This window comes from Schistocerca cancellata, chromosome 5 (assembly GCF_023864275.1).
Source record: "Schistocerca cancellata isolate TAMUIC-IGC-003103 chromosome 5, iqSchCanc2.1, whole genome shotgun sequence".
Lineage (NCBI taxonomy): Eukaryota > Metazoa > Arthropoda > Insecta > Orthoptera > Acrididae > Schistocerca > Schistocerca cancellata.
The window spans coordinates 18,408,044-18,427,888 of NC_064630.1; the positions used below are offsets into that span (position 1 = coordinate 18,408,044).

General features: G+C 41.5%; 1 protein-coding gene across 1 annotated transcript in view; it reads right to left on the reverse strand.

Moving 5' to 3' along the window:
* LOC126187968 (uncharacterized) overlaps positions 1–19,845 on the reverse strand; it is a 239,048-nt gene that overhangs the window by 102,665 nt on the left and 116,538 nt on the right. Inside the window, exon 8 of the mRNA XM_049929354.1 lies at positions 9,439–9,602. Within this exon, the coding sequence (XP_049785311.1) occupies positions 9,439–9,602 (164 nt within the window). The remainder of the gene's footprint in view (positions 1–9,438; positions 9,603–19,845) is intronic.

A 19,845-nucleotide genomic window follows, 5' to 3' on the forward strand; every position in this document is an offset into this window, starting at 1 on the left:
TGCGCTGAGGCCACACACGTGTTAACATTGGCGAGGTTGGTACACTGGTTCTTGGAAGCGGGCAGTGCCACTACGAGCACTGTAGGCACATGTGGTCGTGGCCGAACAGCAGATGGCCGTAGTTCATTGCCACGAGCTTGGCAAGTTACTTGTCCATTCGGAATGCAAGGAGCATGAGCAGTCGGGCATAGCCTATCATTACAAAAGGGGGTGCTGACACAGTTTACAGAGTTCACAACATTGTCGTTAACGTGCACGGGCACGGGAACACCGGATTGGCATGGACTGACCTTGTCTGTAGCCGACAAGTCGTCTGCTTGTAGTGCCACGAGCCGTTGTTGTGTGGAGGCCAACTCGTGGTGTATATCGCGGAGATGCAGCAGCATTTCCATACGTTCCATCCGCAACTTCGAAGACTTGGCGCACTCCACTAGCCACTTGTTTGTCCAAGATTGCAGCTCCAAGGATATGTTTACACACTTCTTAGCACAGCACACATGTTTGGTGTTAGCCGAACTGTTACTCGGCGAAGCAAAAGGAATATGTTTGTTAAGGGGGGGGGGGGGGGGGGGGAACACAGTATTTTGCACAAAATATAGTGACAACTGATAGTGCTTGAGGAAATCAATTCCGAGAATAGGTTCTTCAATTGTTGACACTAGAAACGTCCACTCCAGCTTGTACTCGGGCGAAAGTTTCACTGTATACAAAGTGGAACCCAAACACTGTAGGGTAGACAAGTTCACTGCACGAAGTACTGTTTTGTGTGGTTGCACTTTATTGGTTGCTAGGTGAACTGGCAGCAAAGAGACGTCTGGGCCAGTGTCTACCAGAAACCATACACCTGATCATAAATCGCGAACATAGACTCGACCACACTTACTGTTATTGTCCGAAACGGAGTGCAACGTGGGATGGTGCCCATTGTTTACATCGCAGGAGGTTGCACCGTAGCCTACCTGCGGTTGCAGTTTGGGTAAGAACACGGTGACTGGCATTTGCGAGCTTGCTCCCCGAATCTCGCATGGAAGAAACAGTAAGGTTGGGTGGGCCTGTGCTCCTGTGGGTAGTTGCTAGGTTACGGAGTATGTGCCCCAGAGTCTTCCACAGAGGCCGATGCACTGTCGTTGCGGGGAGTTGAAGGTGCAGGCAGGGCGGCTAGTTTAACAAACTTGTTATTAGCAGCACCAGACAAGGGCGTGGCGTCAGAAAGCGTCTTAGTGCGGTCACGTCCAGAATGCAGTGCATGGAGCTCACATTGCCTGGCAGAGTATGCTCTGTCGGCGGCGCGTAAACGTTCATTTACTGGCCTATCTTCATACACAGAGATTGCAGTCTGGACAGGCAAAGGCAGCTTTTCAGTCCAGATTTCTGTGAGCGTGTCATCAGGCATAACTTGCTCATCGACGAGAAGACGGATGCACTGCCACAGCTGGGATGGAGACGACGCGCTCCAGTATCGTCTGTTTCGCCACAACATACTTCCCTGCTAGAGGGGGTGCTTTGACCAGATTGTAAATTAGACCGACGCGGTCGTGAAGACGGTTCACGAGGCAGGTGAAGCGTGCGTCATTGTCTGAAGCACAGACATTGAATACATTGAATGTTTGCTCAACCTGGTTAAACCAGAACTCTGGGTGAGTGGGTTTGAAGTTTGGTAGTTTCAGGAGATTCGGCACTGCAGTCACTGCGGAGGTGCGCCTATTACTTCGGACGGAAGTAGAGCATGCAGAAGATTGCGAGTCCGAATTATTGGTGTCCCGTAATGTGGGAATCACTTGTCGCCGGGGGGGAGGGGGGGGGGGGGGGCGGAGGCTGAGAAGCGACGGAACGGTGTGAGGATCGTAGTCAAAATGTGCATTCTCAATGACGTGGTAGCTCGGAGAGAAGCCACAAGTGCTTAAGTACGCCGGTGAATGTCCGTTATGCACACAGTATTCACTCGACCGTGAGTGGTGGGGCTGGTTGTAGATGACAGAGTAATTACTGTCCAGCACAGTATTGTTGACTTGATTAGAAGCAACACAAGGATCCCACACACGTCCACTAGGATGCACACTCGGTGTGATATTTGCTGTTTGGTGAGCATTGAACACTTGTTGACTAGCCGGTGCGGAAGGATACACACGTGGCGGGAACTGATTCAAGTTTGAATTTACTACTGGATTTTCCAAAGTAGCAAAACCTCGCTCGACTCCACGAACTGTATTGAATTGTGTGTTCGACACAGGAGTAGGTATGTTCCGACCAACACTCTGTGGAGAACACGTGGGAAGGTCCAGGCTAACAAAGGCCAGAGTCCACGACCATTGGTGGTTGGAAGAAACTGGCGGCACTCGATGAATTCCAGTGCATGTCCTGGCTGAAGGATTCCGAAGATTTTTGCGGCATGTCCACTATGACGTAATGAGTGCTGGCGAGATGTTGCTGGAATCCAGGCAGTGGTGAGTGCTGAAAGGCCATTGTCTGGAGCTGAACAAAGGCCCTCACGATCGCGGAGAAACCCAATGCGGTAGGCGCGTAAATAACCTTCGGGCGGTAACTGGGACACATATTACACAAAAACGGGGTCACCAGTGAGGGAATACGAAATAGTTGTAGGTAAACAACTAGAATTCTCTCAGATACAGATGTATTCACACTTAGCTTCTACACAGACACAAGTCCGGAGGCTAACTGCCGTTCGCGTCCAACATGCTCCCCAAAGCCCTCTCCTCAAAGACAGCACACTTACGCACAGAACAAATATCAATATTTATGGCGCTCTATGCCACAAATTCTTTTCCAGAAGCAATGCCCTTCCTTAATAATAGATGTATTTAGTCTTTTAGTTATTAGATGGACGATACAATATTATGTTAATGTTATAGTTATAATGTTATATTGTGAATTGCTATACTAGTTAAATGACAGCTTGTAAATGAGAAAAAGTGATACTTATTAATATCTATATCATAGTATTATATTACTATTCTATAGCATTAATTGTATTTGTAAAATTGTATTGACACTTTCCACATCCAGACGAACCACTCGCATGTATGGATCCATGGAATATGCATACAAAATAAAAAAATAAATAAAGTGAATCAACATTGAAGCTATCTTACAAATGGCACAACAAGACATCCAAATTTTCCAGGAATAAATTAAAGTTTCCTGAAGGGGACCTATATACTGTTACAATTATAAAAGAGACCTCCTTCAGTTTAGTTTGACAGGCACATGCTTCTATATGGTGCTCTAGACAAAATATACAATTGTTTTGAAAATAAAGATATTATCTGTGCAACATTGTTGGACCTCAGGAAAGCTTTTGATATGGTCTCCCACAATATTCTCTTAAAAAAATCTACTACTATGGAGTGAGAGAGAATACTCTATGCATAAAGTAGTCATACTTGGACGATAGAAAACAGTTAGTTAAGGTAAATAATCAAATGTCAGAATGTCTCCCAGTTGTGAAGGGTGTACCTCAATGATCTGCTCTTGGACCTTTCCTTTTCATTATTTATATAAATGATTTACCTGCAGTTGTGTCATGCCGATGACACAACACTCACAACATGTGACACCAATCTTGAAAATGTGCAACACAGCATGGCAGTGGTAATGGAGAGGTGTACTACTTGGTTTGAAGCAAAAGTACTGCAGAGGAATGATAGTGAAACTGAAGCTATTGTATTCAATCTGAATGCTCCCAGTCATGATAACAAAACAGTACAATTATTAGGATTTCATATAGATCAAAAGCTCATCTGGGATACTCACACAGGGAAGAAATGTGCCAAATTGGATCATGCCATATATTTGCTGCACTATTTGTGGAGCGGTGTCGGTAAAGAACTTCTGTTGTATGCAAATTTTGCATTCTTCCATTCGCACCTGAGTTATGGAATACTATTATGGGGAAATTCTGTAGGCTCAAAATTAGTGTTAAAATGGCAAAAGAAAGCCATAACTTGCATAGCAGAACTTAGCCCATATGAATCACGTCAAGATTATTTTAAGAAACTAAATATAATTACAGTGCCTGGCCTGTATATTTACAACTGCCATGTCTTTGTTAAATAGAATCTGAGTAAATTTGACTTAAGGAAAACAGTTCATGACCATAACATAGGAAATGGACATACAATTAATATGCCATATGCTAGGCTTGCGAAGACACATAACAGCTACAATTATCTTTGTCCTGTCTACTTCAACAAATTACCTGAAAATATCTACACAGTGCCAGTAAATAAATTTAAAAGTAGTCTTTTGAGGTGGATTAAAAGTAAAGTAATTTACTCTGCTCAAAGTACATTGAGAAACATATATATGATCCACAATATATCAATATTGGGGTCCCTCAAGGAAGTGTACTAGGCCCTGTATTATTTCTGGTGTATATAAAAGATTTCCCGCAACATATCAGCCATGGAGAGAAGATATTGTTTGAGGATGACAGCAACATAGTAATCACCAGTAAGACACCAGCAAAATGTTGGAAAATTCTACTGAAGTGCTGAGGGATGTTCACAAATGGTCTCAGGAAAACAAAGTAACTCTCAATGAAAAAGGGATTGATGGCCCTAGCAGTCTGATCCCTTCAATCCCACAAACCAACCAATCTCAACGTAAAGAAAACAAATATAATTTGCTTTAGAATTAACAGAAAACAGAGTCCCTTAAATTTAAAACTAGATAACATCTCCATAGATGATGTACCTACAACAAAATTCTTAGGGTTGCACATTGACAGCCAAATGAAGTGGAATGAAGATGCTATGAAACTCTCAAAAAAGATATCCACAACATGTTATGCACTTAGAGTCCTTGTATCCACATGCAGTAGTGAATGTTTGAGAACTGTATACTTTTGTTATGTTCATTCAGTAATCAGTTATGGTATTATTTTCTAGGAAAACAGTGCTCAGAATTTACAAACAGTATTTAAAATGCAAAAGAGAGCAGTAAGAATTATAACAATAAGCAGTAAGCAGGCACACTGTAGAGAACTTTTCAAAATGTTAGAAATTCTAACTGTTATTTGTGAATTTATATTCCAAATCATAGTGTACATCAAGAAAAATACAGAAAATTATAGCACAAATAGCAGTTTTCATAACTATAGTACAAGAACAAGTCACTGTCTGCACCTAGACAAGAAAAATAAACATAAGGCTCAAAATAGCTTCTTGTATGAAGGTGTAAAACTGTATAATAAAGTGCCACAGAAAATAAAAGAAGCAGATAGCATGTACCGCTTTAGGAAAAATCTTAAATTGTTTTTGCAGAAACACTGCTTTTTATACTATAAGTGAATTCCTTAGTGCAAAATGATTGTAAATAGCTTTTTTCACAATATTTTGATAAGGAGCAAAAATGATTGTAAATAACTTTTACATCACGATGTTTAACTACTTGTAACAACAAACTGTATAAATATACGAATGTTCGCAACTGACAACATCCATGCATTTTAAAATGTCCACAGATGGCTAAATAAATAAATAAATAAATAAATAAAATAAATAAATCAATATTATGTGACAAATGACACATTTTCCTTATGAGAATGAACTATAAATTAACTGCAAACTACACATAAGCCACACTGTGCAACTATTTTATTACTGTTTCATGTACTTATTGTTAATTATCTGTTTGATTATTTGTCATTCACTGAACTATATAGTTCATTTATCTTATAATTGATCTATTAGGAAACTTCTTGTTGTTATTTACATTTGCACAAATATGTATTGCATCCATCCTGGATATTATATTGTACTTAATAACATTTGTCATGTCGAAGTTTATATTATTATAATTGTTATCATTATTATGTAAACACTGATGACATAAACTGCATATAAATATGAATTGCATGTAAATATGCTCAATGGTGGAATAAAACATTTGTATTTGTATTTGCAAAACTGAACTTTCTTGTTAAACAGGATACTACTGCCTACAAAAATCTGAAAATGGCTTCAGAATATACAAAAACTAATAACTCTGTTATGGTCATTGCTTTCAACATGCAACAATGGCTACCTACACCCAACTGGTCTGTGTGAACAATATTCTTCAAACGCCAGCTGTGGATATTAAACTTCTGTGTACATAATGTATCTAAATGATGCAACAATGTTTATGTGGTCCAAGGAAGTAGCTGGTAGGGAGGCAGGTGACATTATTTCATGCCTTAGGCAGTATATTACAGCATTGGTTCCTGACAATGCACATCACCTTATTGTGTATTCATATTCTTGCTTTGGCCGAAATAAAGACTTCTCTTTGACTAGCTTTTAAATGTTCTTAATACAGCCAGGAAGATTCAGTGTTGTGGAACATAAGTACCTAATGCCTGTTCATATGTATTTGCCCCCTGAGCATGATTTTGTGTTATTTGAGAAACAGAAACTACAGGTATCTTTATGTTCCAGACCAGTAGATGGAACTCAGAAAAAAAAGCCTTTCAACATTGTAAAAATTATATGTGACAGTTTCATTACTGTAAAACCCCTTTTCAATATCTTAATCTGGGCATAAGATTTTATTAAGTAAGATTACATGTTTGAAGATTATAAAAGATCATCCTTTTAAGTTTTTCTTTAAATGTATCTATGGTAGTATTGAGAAGTTTAATACTGTAGATATTAGAAAAAAAGCAATTACCAGGTAGGCCCTCCGTTAATAATGTGACATTTCCTCTCAAATATGATGGCCCAAGAATTATAAAACCTGCCAAGATAAATGATTTATAGGAATCACTAATTTATATTCTGCCAGTTCATCGTGAGTACTGTATTAACCTGAAACCTGACACATTCTCTGAGACTATTAATGCTGATGCATTGTTTGATAACACTGGTTATTGTTGATATTGTCTCATGGGGTTTTTTCAGAATAAATTCATTTACAAGTACACTAAGCCTGGTACACAATTTTAAGGCTAGAAAAACACTTTCTACTAGTTAATGGTAATTTTTAGTCATGAATGTTTGATAACGTACAAGAAAAATCTTCACATAACATTGTTCTTCTTTATTAATTATTATTTTTCTTATTAAATTGCAATATAAAGGATATGACACATTATAAACATTAACTGGTCCATTCTGTATGAATAGAATAAAATAATTTAGTTCTGCTTTAAGCTTGGGAAAACACCTAATGAAGTGTGAACAATGATTAAGCAAGCATATGCAGGCGAGCACTTAGGAACTGTATTTTTGAGTGGCAGAAAGTGTTTCATGAAGGCAGATATTCAGTGCAAGATGATCCCAGACCTGGTCACTTGTCTATAGCATATACCGATGCAAACATGTAGCATCTATGGTAGTTATTGTAAGAAAACTATCACGTAATTGTGCATGCAATATCAGAATAACTTAATTTGAATTGCGCAGTGTCTCGTAAGACACTAACAAACATTTAGGGAAATTGAAACTTAATGCAAAATTTGTCCCTCATACACTAAGAGACGAACAGAAAGAGGAAAGACAAAGAATTTCTGCTGAACTACTGGACAAAGCCAGATGTGACACCGCATTCCTGTAAAAGATTGTTGCTGGGGTTGAAAGATGGTGCTACCAGTATGACCCTCATATGAAATGTAAAAGTGCTGAATGGCAGAATCTTGGATCAACAGCCTCAAAAAACTTCAGATGGGAACCTTCGATAACAAGCACAATGTTGATTGCATTCTTTGATAGTAAAGGGTTAGTTCACCACAAATATGTTCCTACAGGTCAGTGATGCAAACTCTTTGCATCAAAATCTTCAAATGTCTGTGACAAGCAGTTCAATGTCACTACCCGGATTTGAGCTATTTCTCAGGACTGGTTCTTACTTCATGAAAATGCAAGACCCCATAGTGATCTATCTGTTACTGAGACATTCTATTATTGCCATTCCACATCTGCCATATTTGCATGACCTCTCAGTGTGCAATTTGTTCTTGTTCCCATTAATGAAAAGGTGATTGAAAGGAAAGCTTCATAAAGATATTGCAGACATCCAATGGGCTGTGACAAATGAGTTGGAAATTTCCCCACTTGCTTTCAACACCTCCAGAAATGTTGGCAACTATGACAGATAGGCAAGGGCATTGGGAATTATTTCGATAGGAGTTAAGATCATTACCTGACATGTGCAATTTTTTTTTTTTTTTTTAACCTGATCTGGAATTTTTCTGACAAAGGGAATATTTATGTTTTATATTTATCACATATGGAAAAAAGAGAAATAAGAAAAAAAATTGAATATGTCCTGGGAGTGATACTATAGTGAGTGAAGACTTCCACACTACTGTGTTTCATGACCACTCTATCCATGATACTGGAACAACCAGCTGACTTAAATTTACCAAGAAAATATAAATGAAGAACGCAAGAGAAACTTTAGTAATAGGAAATCGAACTGTACAAGAAAATGCCCAATGAGATTAACAAGAAACCTTAAAACAATATATTACAAAAGCCTGATAAATAATTCGTCTTAAAACATAAACTATTGAGATAATAGGAAGTATGACTACTGTTACTAGAAATTTTTTTGTCCAAGATGTGTAATGGGTATTGATAATATAATTTTTATTGTCCTGATAGATGAAAGAGTGTGTGTGTGTGTGTGTGTGTGTGTGTGTGTGTGTGTGTGTGTGTGTGTGTGTGTGTGTGTGTGTGTTTTATAGATAGAATGACAGAAGTAACATCTAGGTTCATCTCTTATCATTATTAAAATCGAGATTAGAATTGCACTCATCATACATTTATGCATCAATTTGAGCATTATTACATACATTTTATTAAACACATACAGGCAGAAATTTTCACATTTGGCTCCAATGGGAAACTGCCATATATAACCATGATATTTTGCATAAAAAAGATTTGAATGTCCCCACACAGCAGCAGGATATCTATTCACACAATAAAAAGTACATCAGCTCATGGTTTTGTTTACAGTGTCTTATCAACCACTACTGTTACCTGTGGCAGAAGTATAAACTTCCCCCTTCATCTTTGTGTCCTCTTGTCCTAACAAAAAGAGGTTAACTGTAATCCTGGAGTTTGCTTCCAAGAGCTAAAGCTAGGATAGTGTTGAATTAATTTGGCAGTGGAAATTCTGTCTCATTGTTTCATAGCATTTTTAGTTGAAACTTTTTTAAAATAATTTATATTGATCTTATTTAATTTCCACTACTGAGTGTTTTGAATTTTGTTTCTGCATTTTGTTGCTCATTTAAATTTTCTGTGTGTGAGATTAAAATTTTTTTCAAGTGCCTTGACTCTCTGTGTATCATCAATTACATGAAAACTGTCATGTTATGTACATGATGCAGACACAATCCACTGACAGTATGATGTGCTGATGTAAAAATAAAATCTTATAATTGAGTAGAATAAATAAAATTTCTCAGTGCTTTTAAATTTAGCAGCTCACCATTTTCCTCCTTTTGGCTACCAGTCTCCTTTGTTTTTGATAATGTTCTAATGTAAGCCAGATAAAGGTCTTCATGTTCTTGCCGAATTAAAAATTCTTTATTTGTAAATGTATACTGCACATCAGTTGGAGGAGAGTAGCGAGGAACACCAGTAAATATTGCCCTGTCAACATACAAGCCCTAAATATGGTTGAACCATTGATAAATGTAATGCACAAAACATGATTTTGTTTAACAAAGCATGGCACAAAGGAGAAAAATGAATAGAAAATAAAGTTTTATCTAATGCAGACAGTTCCATACTCTAACAGCATTTTAACATGTCTATTCTCACTTCAAGTGAAGTGCTGAATATCACTTTTTTGTAGAAGTTTGGTTCTTTAATCCAATAATTCATTTGTAATGTTTGTTGGATTCTATTATCAAGAATAACATTCAGGGGTTTAGAAAAGGGCAAGAATACAATTACAAAGAGAATCAACTGTTTTTGCTTGTGTTTGCTGTATTAATAATAATATATCACTAAATTATTTTAAACTATTTCTGTTTACACAAGTTAAATGAATGTAATGAAATTATTAAGAAGTTGCTTAAAAATATTGGTACCTCCTCATTGTACTAAATAACTATGTTTGCCTATTCTTTTATTCTTAATAACTACATTAGACCCTAAATAATTGCCTCATACATCGAAATTTCCTGGCAATCTCATTCTGGTCTCATACATCGTTTATTTCAAATGCAGTTAATCAGCTAATATATAGAAAGAATAGCAAATAGGACAGATTCTTAACTTTTCATTGGAATATACAAAGATTTTTGGTGTAGAATATACTGCATATTAACAGCCTTTGAATCTGATTCAGAATGGCATTTTGAAATGTATACAAGGAAAATTGGTGCACATGGAAACTCTTCTTTTGTGGTTGAGTTAGTTTTTTTTACCTGAATCTTATTTTTGTTGTTGGACAATAATATCACTCTACAGTAAAAGAATTACTAAATGAGTTTAAAACTTCCAAAAAATTTGAAAGAACAAAATTAGCAGCAATCTACTTTAGGCAATATTCTTAATGAAGTCATACCTCATTGAATCTGCATAATGTAAGAATTTCCTTTACTACTTTTACCTTTCATTCATGTTGTGCCTTTTACTTTTACAGTGTACTGTAATGATACATGTATTACAGTCAATATAAATTTATCAAAATCCTTTTTCATTTTAAGTGCTGGCAACACATATCAGTGGCACAGACATTCAGTCGTAATTAGGACACCTGTTGTGTGTTACCCTACTACATCTAGTGGCAGTCATGAAAATTAATGAAATGAGAAAAGAAGTGCTAATATTGTACTGCAGAATGCTACTATCTAGTGCCAAACATTTGAATGAATCAACTGCATTCTTTAGGTGTTTAGCTAATAGATGTTAATGATGAAGGTATATATATATATATGGTTATAATAGAAGGAAACATTCCACGTAGGAAAAATGTCTTTCCGCTCCCGGGACTGGGATGACTCCTTACCCTCTCCCTTAAAACCCACATCCTTTCGTCTTTCCCTCTCCCTCCCTCTTTCCTGATCAGGCAACAGTTTGTTGCGAAAGCTTGAATTTTGTGTGTATGTTTGTGTTCGTTTGTGTGTCTGTCGACCTGCCAGCACTTTCTTTTGGTAAGTCACATCATCTTTGTTTTTAGGTATATATATATATATATATATATATATATATATATATATATATATATATATATATTTATATATATATATAATAGAGGGAAACGTTCCACGTGGGAAAAATATATTTATATATTTGTGTGTATGTTTGTGTGTCTATCAACCTGCCAGCGCTTATATATATATATATATATATATATATATATATATATATATATATATATATATATATATATATATATAATAGAGGGAAACGTTCCACGTGGGAAAAATATATTTAAAAAGAAAGATGATGAGACTTACCAAACAAAAGCGCTGGCAGGTCGATAGACACACAGACAAACACAAACATACACACAAAATCTAGCTTTCGCAACCAATGGTTGCCTCGTCAGGAAAGAGGGAAGGAGAGGGAAAGACAAAAGGATTTGGGTTTTAAGGGAGAGGGTAAGGAGTCATTCCAATCCCGGGAGCGGAAAGACTTACCTTAGGGGGAAAAAAGGAGGGAAGAAAGGACAGGTATACACTCGCACACACACACATATCCATCCTCATATACACAGACACAAGCAGACATTTGTAAAGGCAAAGAGTTTGGGCAGAGATGTCAGTCGGGGCGGATGTACAAAGGCAAAGATGATGTTGAAAGACAGGTGAGGTACGAGCGGCGGCAAATTGAAATTAGAAATTAGCGGAGATTGAGGCCTGGCGGATAGCGAGAAGAGAGGATATGCTGAAGGGCAAGTTCCCATCTCCGGAGTTCTGACAGGTTGGTGTTAGTGGGAAGTATCCAGATAACCCGGACTGTGTAACACTGTGCCAAGATGTGCTGGCCGTGCACCAAGGCATGTTTAGCCACAGGGTGATCCTCATTACCAACAAACACTGTCTGCCTGTGTCCATTCATGCGAATGGACAGTTTGTTGCTGGTCATTCCCACATAGAACGCTTCACAGTGTAGGCAGGTCAGTTGGTAAATCACGTGGGTGCTTTCACACGTGGCTCTGCCTTTGATCGTGTACACCTTCCGGGTTACAGGACTGGAGTAGGTGGTGGTGGGAGGGTGCATGGGACAGGTTTTACACCGGGGGCGGTTACAGGGGTAGGAGCCAGAGGGTAGGGAAGATGGTCTGGGGATTTCATAGGGATGAACTAAAAGGTTGCGAAGGTTAGGTGGACGGCGGAAAGACACTCTTGGTGGAGTGGGGAGGATTTCATGAAGGATGGATCTCATTTCAGGGCAGGATTTGAGGAAGTCGTATCCCTGCTGGAGAGCCACATTCAGAATCTGATCCAGTCCCGGAAAGTATCCTGTCACAAGTGGGGCACTTTTGGGGTTCTTCTGTGGAAGGTTCCGGGTTTGAGGAGATGAGGAAGTGGCTCTGGTTATTTGCTTGTGTACCAGGTCGGGAGGGTAGTTACGGGATGCAAAAGCTGTTTTCAGGTTGTTGGTGTAGTGGTTCAAGGATTCCGGACTGGAGCAGATTCGTTTGCCACGAAGACCTAGGCTGTAGGGAAGGGACCGTTTGATGTGGAACGGGTGGCAGCTGTCATAATGGAGGTACTGTTGCTTGTTGGTGGGTTTGATGTGGACGGACGTGTGAAGCTGGCCATTGGACAGGTGGAGGTCAACGTCAAGGAAAGTGGCATGGGATTTGGAGTGGGACCAGGTGAATCTGATGGAACCAAAGGAGTTGAGGTTGGAGAGGAAATTCTGGAGTTCTTCTTCACTGTGAGTCCAGATCATGAAAATGTCATCAATAAATCTGTACCAAACTTCGGGTTGGCAGGCCTGGGTAACCAAGAAGGCTTCCTCTAAGCGACCCATGAATAGGTTGGCATACGAGGGGGCCATCCTGGTACCCATGGCTGTTCCCTTTAATTGTTGGTATGTCTGGCCTTCAAAAGTGAAGAAGTTGTGGGTCAGGATGAAGCTGGCTAAGGTAATGAGGAAAGAGGTTTTAGGTAGGGCGGCAGGTGATCGGCGTGAAAGGAAGTGCTCCATCGCAGCGAGGCCCTGGACATGCGGAATATTTGTGTATAAGGAAGTGGCATCAATGGTTACAAGGATGGTTTCCGGGGGTAACAGACTGGGTAGGGATTCCAGGCGTTCGAGAAAGTGGTTGGTGTCTTTGATGAAGGATGGGAGACTGCATGTAATGGGTTGAAGGTGTTGATCTACGTAGGCAGAGATGCGTTCGGTGGGGGCTTGGTAACCAGCTACAATGGGACGGCCGGGATGATTGGGTTTGTGAATTTTGGGAAGAAGGTAGAAGGTAGGGGTGCGGGGTGTTGGTGGGGTCAGGAGGTTGATGGAGTCGGGTGAAAGGTTTTGTAGGGGGCCTAAGGTTCTGAGGATTCCTTGAAGCTCCGCCTGGACATCAGGAATGGGATTGCCTTGGCAAACTTTGTAAGTAGTGTTGTCTGAAAGCTGACGCAGTCCCTCAGTCACATACTCCCGACGATCAAGTACCACAGTTGTGGAACCCTTGTCAGCCGGAAGAATGACGATGGATCGGTCAGCCTTCAGATCACGGATAGCCTGGGCTTCAGCAGTGGTGATGTTGGGAGTAGGATTAAGGTTTTTTAAGAAGGATTGAGAGGCAAGGCTGGAAGTCAGAAATTCCTGGAAGGTTAGGAGAGGGTGATTTTGAGGAAGAGGAGGTGGGTCCCGCTGTGACGGAGGACGGAACTGTTCCAGGCATGGTTCAATTTGGATAGTGTCTTGGGGAGTTGGATCATTAGGAGTAGGATTAGGATCATTTTTCTTCGTGGCAAAGTGATATTTCCAGCAGAGAGTACGGGTGTAGGACAGCCTCGTGTTCCACTTTCCACCTTCTAGGACCATGTCACCCTCACAACACCTCCACAACGACCCCATTAAGTTTTATTTACATTCCCTCCGCAAACATGCCTTTGCCCTAGCCAGATTACACTCCCATATTTTATTTTCTCAGGCTTGTCTGACATTTGGCATCACCCCCAAAGGCCTCACACTTAAAGTTCCCATCTCTGGCTGCAACCCTTCTTTCCATCAGTCCCTATACCAGTTCCAAACTGAACAATCCATTGCCCTCACCCACCTAATCCTTCACCTACACATCCACTCAGCCAATCAACACACCCATCAACTCCTCTCCCTAATAAAAGTCCTCAATCTTTCCTCTCCCACATCCACACCGGTTGTTCAGAGCATCCTCCTACAGGCCAACCGCAAATTAGAAAAGCATGCCACCCTCCACCTTAAAAAACTATCCAATCTCCTGGTTTCCCACCTCCGGAAAGGCAACTCACTCACCCTTCACAACCTTTCCAGCAAACCTCAACCTCCTCTCATTGCACACAAACCCAGTCTCTCCCATCTACTCAATCTCCCACTTCCAGCTCCACTCCCTCCAAAACCTCAAAATTCCAATCAACGCAATCTGGAACCACAACACCCCAATTCAGTAGTTAACCTTTCCTCCAAACCTCTCTCCCAATCCGAAACCTCTGTCCTATCCAAAGGCCTCACCTTCAGCCCCACTCCCAGATTTAACCAAACAGCCCTCGTCAAAGATTTACTGTCCTACACCCGTACTCTCTGCTGGAAATATCACTTTGAAACGAAGAAAAATGATCCTAATCCTACTCCTAATGATCCAACTCCCCAAGACACTATCCAAATTGAACCATGCCTGGAACAGTTCCGTCCTCCGTCACAGCGGGACCCACCTCCTCTTCCTCAAAATCACCCTCTCCTAACCTTCCAGGAATTTCTGACTTCCAGCCTTGCCTCTCAATCCTTCTTAAAAAACCTTAATCCTACTCCCAACATCACCACTGCTGAAGCCCAGGCTATCCGTGATCTGAAGGCTGACCGATCCATCGTCATTCTTCCGGCTGACAAGGGTTCCACAACTGTGGTACTTGATCGTCGGGAGTATGTGACTGAGGGACTGCGTCAGCTTTCAGACAACACTACTTACAAAGTTTGCCAAGGCAATCCCATTCCTGATGTCCAGGCAGAGCTTCAAGGAATCCTCAGAACCTTAGGCCCCCTACAAAACCTTTCACCCGACTCCATCAACCTCCTGACCCCACCAACACCCCGCACCCCTACCTTCAACCTTCTTCCCAAAATTCACAAACCCAATCATCCCGGCCGTCCCATTGTAGCTGGTTACCAAGCCCCCACCGAACGCATCTCTGCCTACGTAGATCAACACCTTCAACCCATTACATGCAGTCTCCCATCCTTCATCAAAGACACCAACCACTTTCTCGAACGCCTGGAATCCCTACCCAGTCTGTTACCCCCGGAAACCATCCTTGTAACCATTGATGCCACTTCCTTATACACAAATATTCCGCATGTCCAGGGCCTCGCTGCGATGGAGCACTTCCTTTCACGCCGATCACCTGCCGCCCTACCTAGAACCTCTTTCCTCATTACCTTAGCCAGCTTCATCCTGACCCACAACTTCTTCACTTTTGAAGGCCAGACATACCAACAATTAAAGGGAACAGCCATGGGTACCAGGATGGCCCCCTCGTATGCCAACCTATTCATGGGTCGCTTAGAGGAAGCCTTCTTGGTTACCCAGGCCTGCCAACCCGAAGTTTGGTACAGATTTATTGATGACATTTTCATGATCTGGACTCACAGTGAAGAAGAACTCCAGAATTTCCTCTCCAACCTCAACTCCTTTGGTTCCATCAGATTCACCTGGTCCCACTCCAAATCCCATGCCACTTTCCTTGACGTTGACCTCCACCTGTCCAATGGCCAGCTTCACACGTCCGTCCACATCAAACCCACCAACAAGCAACAGTACCTCCATTATGACAGCTGCCACCCGTTCCACATCAAACGGTCCCTTCCCTACAGCCTAGGTCTTCGTGGCAAATGAATCTGCTCCAGTCCGGAATCCTTGAACCACTACACCAACAACCTGAAAACAGCTTTTGCATCCCGTAACTACCCTCCCGACCTGGTACACAAGCAAATAACCAGAGCCACTTCCTCATCTCCTCAAACCCGGAACCTTCCACAGAAGAACCCCAAAAGTGCCCCACTTGTGACAGGATACTTTCCGGGACTGGATCAGATTCTGAATGTGGCTCTCCAGCAGGGATACGACTTCCTCAAATCCTGCCCTGAAATGAGATCCATCCTTCATGAAATCCTCCCCACTCCACCAAGAGTGTCTTTCCGCCGTCCACCTAACCTTCGCAACCTTTTAGTTCATCCCTATGAAATCCCCAGACCATCTTCCCTACCCTCTGGCTCCTACCCCTGTAACCGCCCCCGGTGTAAAACCTGTCCCATGCACCCTCCCACCACCACCTACTCCAGTCCTGTAACCCGGAAGGTGTACACGATCAAAGGCAGAGCCACGTGTGAAAGCACCCACGTGATTTACCAACTGACCTGCCTACACTGTGAAGCGTTCTATGTGGGAATGACCAGCAACAAACTGTCCATTCGCATGAATGGACACAGGCAGACAGTGTTTGTTGGTAATGAGGATCACCCTGTGGCTAAACATGCCTTGGTGCACGGCCAGCACATCTTGGCACAGTGTTACACCGTCCGGGTTATCTGGATACTTCCCACTAACACCAACCTGTCAGAACTCCGGAGATGGGAACTTGCCCTTCAGCATATCCTCTCTTCTCGCTATCCGCCAGGCCTCAATCTCCGCTAATTCCTAATTTCAATCTGCCGCCGCTCGTACCTCACCTGTCTTTCAACATCATCTTTGCCTTTGTACATCCGCCCCGACTGACATCTCTGCCCAAACTCTTTGCCTTTACAAATGTCTGCTTGTGTCTGTGTATATGAGGATGGATATGTGTGTGTGTGCGAGTGTATACCTGTCCTTTTTTCCCTCCTTTTTTCCCCCTAAGGTAAGTCTTTCCGCTCCCGGGATTGGAATGACTCCTTACCCTCTCCCTTAAAACCCAAATCCTTTTGTCTTTCCCTCTCCTTCCCTCTTTCCTGACGAGGCAACCATTGGTTGCGAAAGCTAGATTTTGTGTGTATGTTTGTGTTTGTCTGTGTGTCTATCGACCTGCCAGCGCTTTTGTTTGGTAAGTCTCATCATCTTTCTTTTTAAAAATATATATATATATATATATATATATATATATATATATATATATATATATATATATATATATAATAGAGGGAAACATTCCACGTGGGAAAAATATATTTAAAAAGAAAGATGATGAGACTTACCCAACAAAAGCGCTGGCAGGTCGATAGACACACAAATAAACACAAACATACACACAAAACTCTAGCTTTCGCAACCAAAGGTTGCCTCGTCAGGAAAGAGGGAAGGAGAAGGAAAGACAAAAGGATATGGGTTTTAAGGGAGAGGGTAAGGAGTCATTCCAATCCCGGGAGCGGAAAGACTTACCTTAGGGGGAAAAAAGGACAGGTATACACTCGCACACACACACATATCCATCCATACATACAAGACACAAGCAGACATTTGTAAAGGCAAAGAGTTTGAGCAGAGATGTCAGTCGGGACGGAAGTATAGAGGCAAAGATGATGTTGAAAGACAGGTGAGGTATGAGCGGCGGCAGATTGAAATTAGGAATTAGCGGAGATTGAGGCCTGGCGGATAGCGAGAAGAGAGGATATGCTGAAGGGCAAGTTCCCATCTCCGGAGTTCTGACAGGTTGGTGTTAGTGGGAAGTATCCAGATAACCCGGACGGTGTAACACTGTGCCAAGATGTGCTGGCCGTGCACCAAGGCGTGTTTAGCCACAGGGTGATCCTCATTACCAACAAACACTGTCTGCCTGTGTCCATTCATGCGAATGGACAGTTTGTTGCTGGTCATTCCCACATAGAACGCTTCACAGTGTAGGCAGGTCAGTTGGTAAATCACGTGGGTGCTTTCACACGTGGCTCTGCCTTTGATCGTGTACACCTTCCGGGTTACAGGACTGGAATAGGTGGTGGTGGGAGGGTGCATGGGACACTGTCCCATGCACCCTCCCACCACCACCTATTCCAGTCCTGTAACCCGGAAGGTGTACACGATCAAAGGCAGAGCCACGTGTGAAAGCACCCACGTGATTTACCAACTGACCTGCCTACACTGTGAAGCGTTCTATGTGGGAATGACCAGCAACAAACTGTCCATTCGCATGAATGGACACAGGCAGACAGTGTTTGTTGGTAATGAGGATCACCCTGTGGCTAAACACGCCTTGGTGCACGGCCAGCACATCTTGGCACAGTGTTACACCGTCCGGGTTATCTGGATACTTCCCACTAACACCAACCTGTCAGAACTCCGGAGATGGGAACTTGCCCTTCAGCATATCCTCTCTTCTCGCTATCCGCCAGGCCTCAATCTCCGCTAATTCCTAATTTCAATCTGCCGCCGCTCATACCTCACCTGTCTTTCAACATCATCTTTGCCTCTATACTTCCGTCCCGACTGACATCTCTGCTCAAACTCTTTGCCTTTACAAATGTCTGCTTGTGTCTTGTATGTATGGATGGATATGTGTGTGTGTGCGAGTGTATACCTGTCCTTTTTTCCCCCTAAGGTAAGTCTTTCCGCTCCCGGGATTGGAATGACTCCTTACCCTCTCCCTTAAAACCCATATCCTTTTGTCTTTCCTTCTCCTTCCCTCTTTCCTGACGAGGCAACCTTTGGTTGCGAAAGCTAGAGTTTTGTGTGTATGTTTGTGTTTATTTGTGTGTCTATCGACCTGCCAGCGCTTTTGTTGGGTAAGTTTTATATATATATATATATATATATATATATATATATATATATATATATATATATATATAATAAAGGGAAACATTCCACGTGGGAAAAACATATGTAAAAAGAAAGATGAAGAGACTTACCAAACAAAAGCGCTGGCAGGTCGATAGACACACAAACAAACACAAACATACACACAAAATTCTAGCTTTCACAACCAACGGTTGCCTCGTCAGGAAAGAGGGAAGGAGAGGGAAAGACAAAAGGATATGGGTTTTAAGGGAGAGGGTAAGGAGTCATTCCAATCCCGGGAGTGGAAAGACTTACCTTAGGAGGAAAAAAAGGACAGGTATACACTCGCACACACACACATATCCATCCGCATATACACAGACACAAGCAGACATTTCAAAGACCAAGGTCTTTAAATATGTCTACTTGTGATTGTATATGTGTGGATGGATATGTGTGTGTGTGCGAGTGTATACCCGTCCTTTTTTCCCCCTAAGGTAAGTCTTTCCGCTCCCGGGACTGGAATGACTCCTTACCCTCTCCCTTAAAACCCACATCCTTTCGTCTTTCCCTCTCCTTCCCTCTTTCCTGATGAGGCAACAGTTTGTTGCGAAAGCTTGAATTTTGTGTGTATGTTTGTGTTCGTTTGTGTGTCTGTCAACCTGCCAGCACTTTCATTTGGTAAGTCACATCATCTTTGTTATTAGGTATATTTTTCCTTCGTGGAATGTTTCCTTCTATTATATATATATATATATATATATATATATATATATATATATATATATAATCTATTAAATGTTATTGTCAAAATGTTTATGCAGTTAACAAGAGAGTAACGACTGTAAAGAATTATCAACTACATCAGTTAGGTGAATTACCATTGGACAAAGGATGCAGTACAATCCTGCCTTATCATGAGTCTTTCTTTGTGAGCCATTCTGAAACTATCTTGGTGAAGAGTTGCCTACACGAATATTTGTGGGC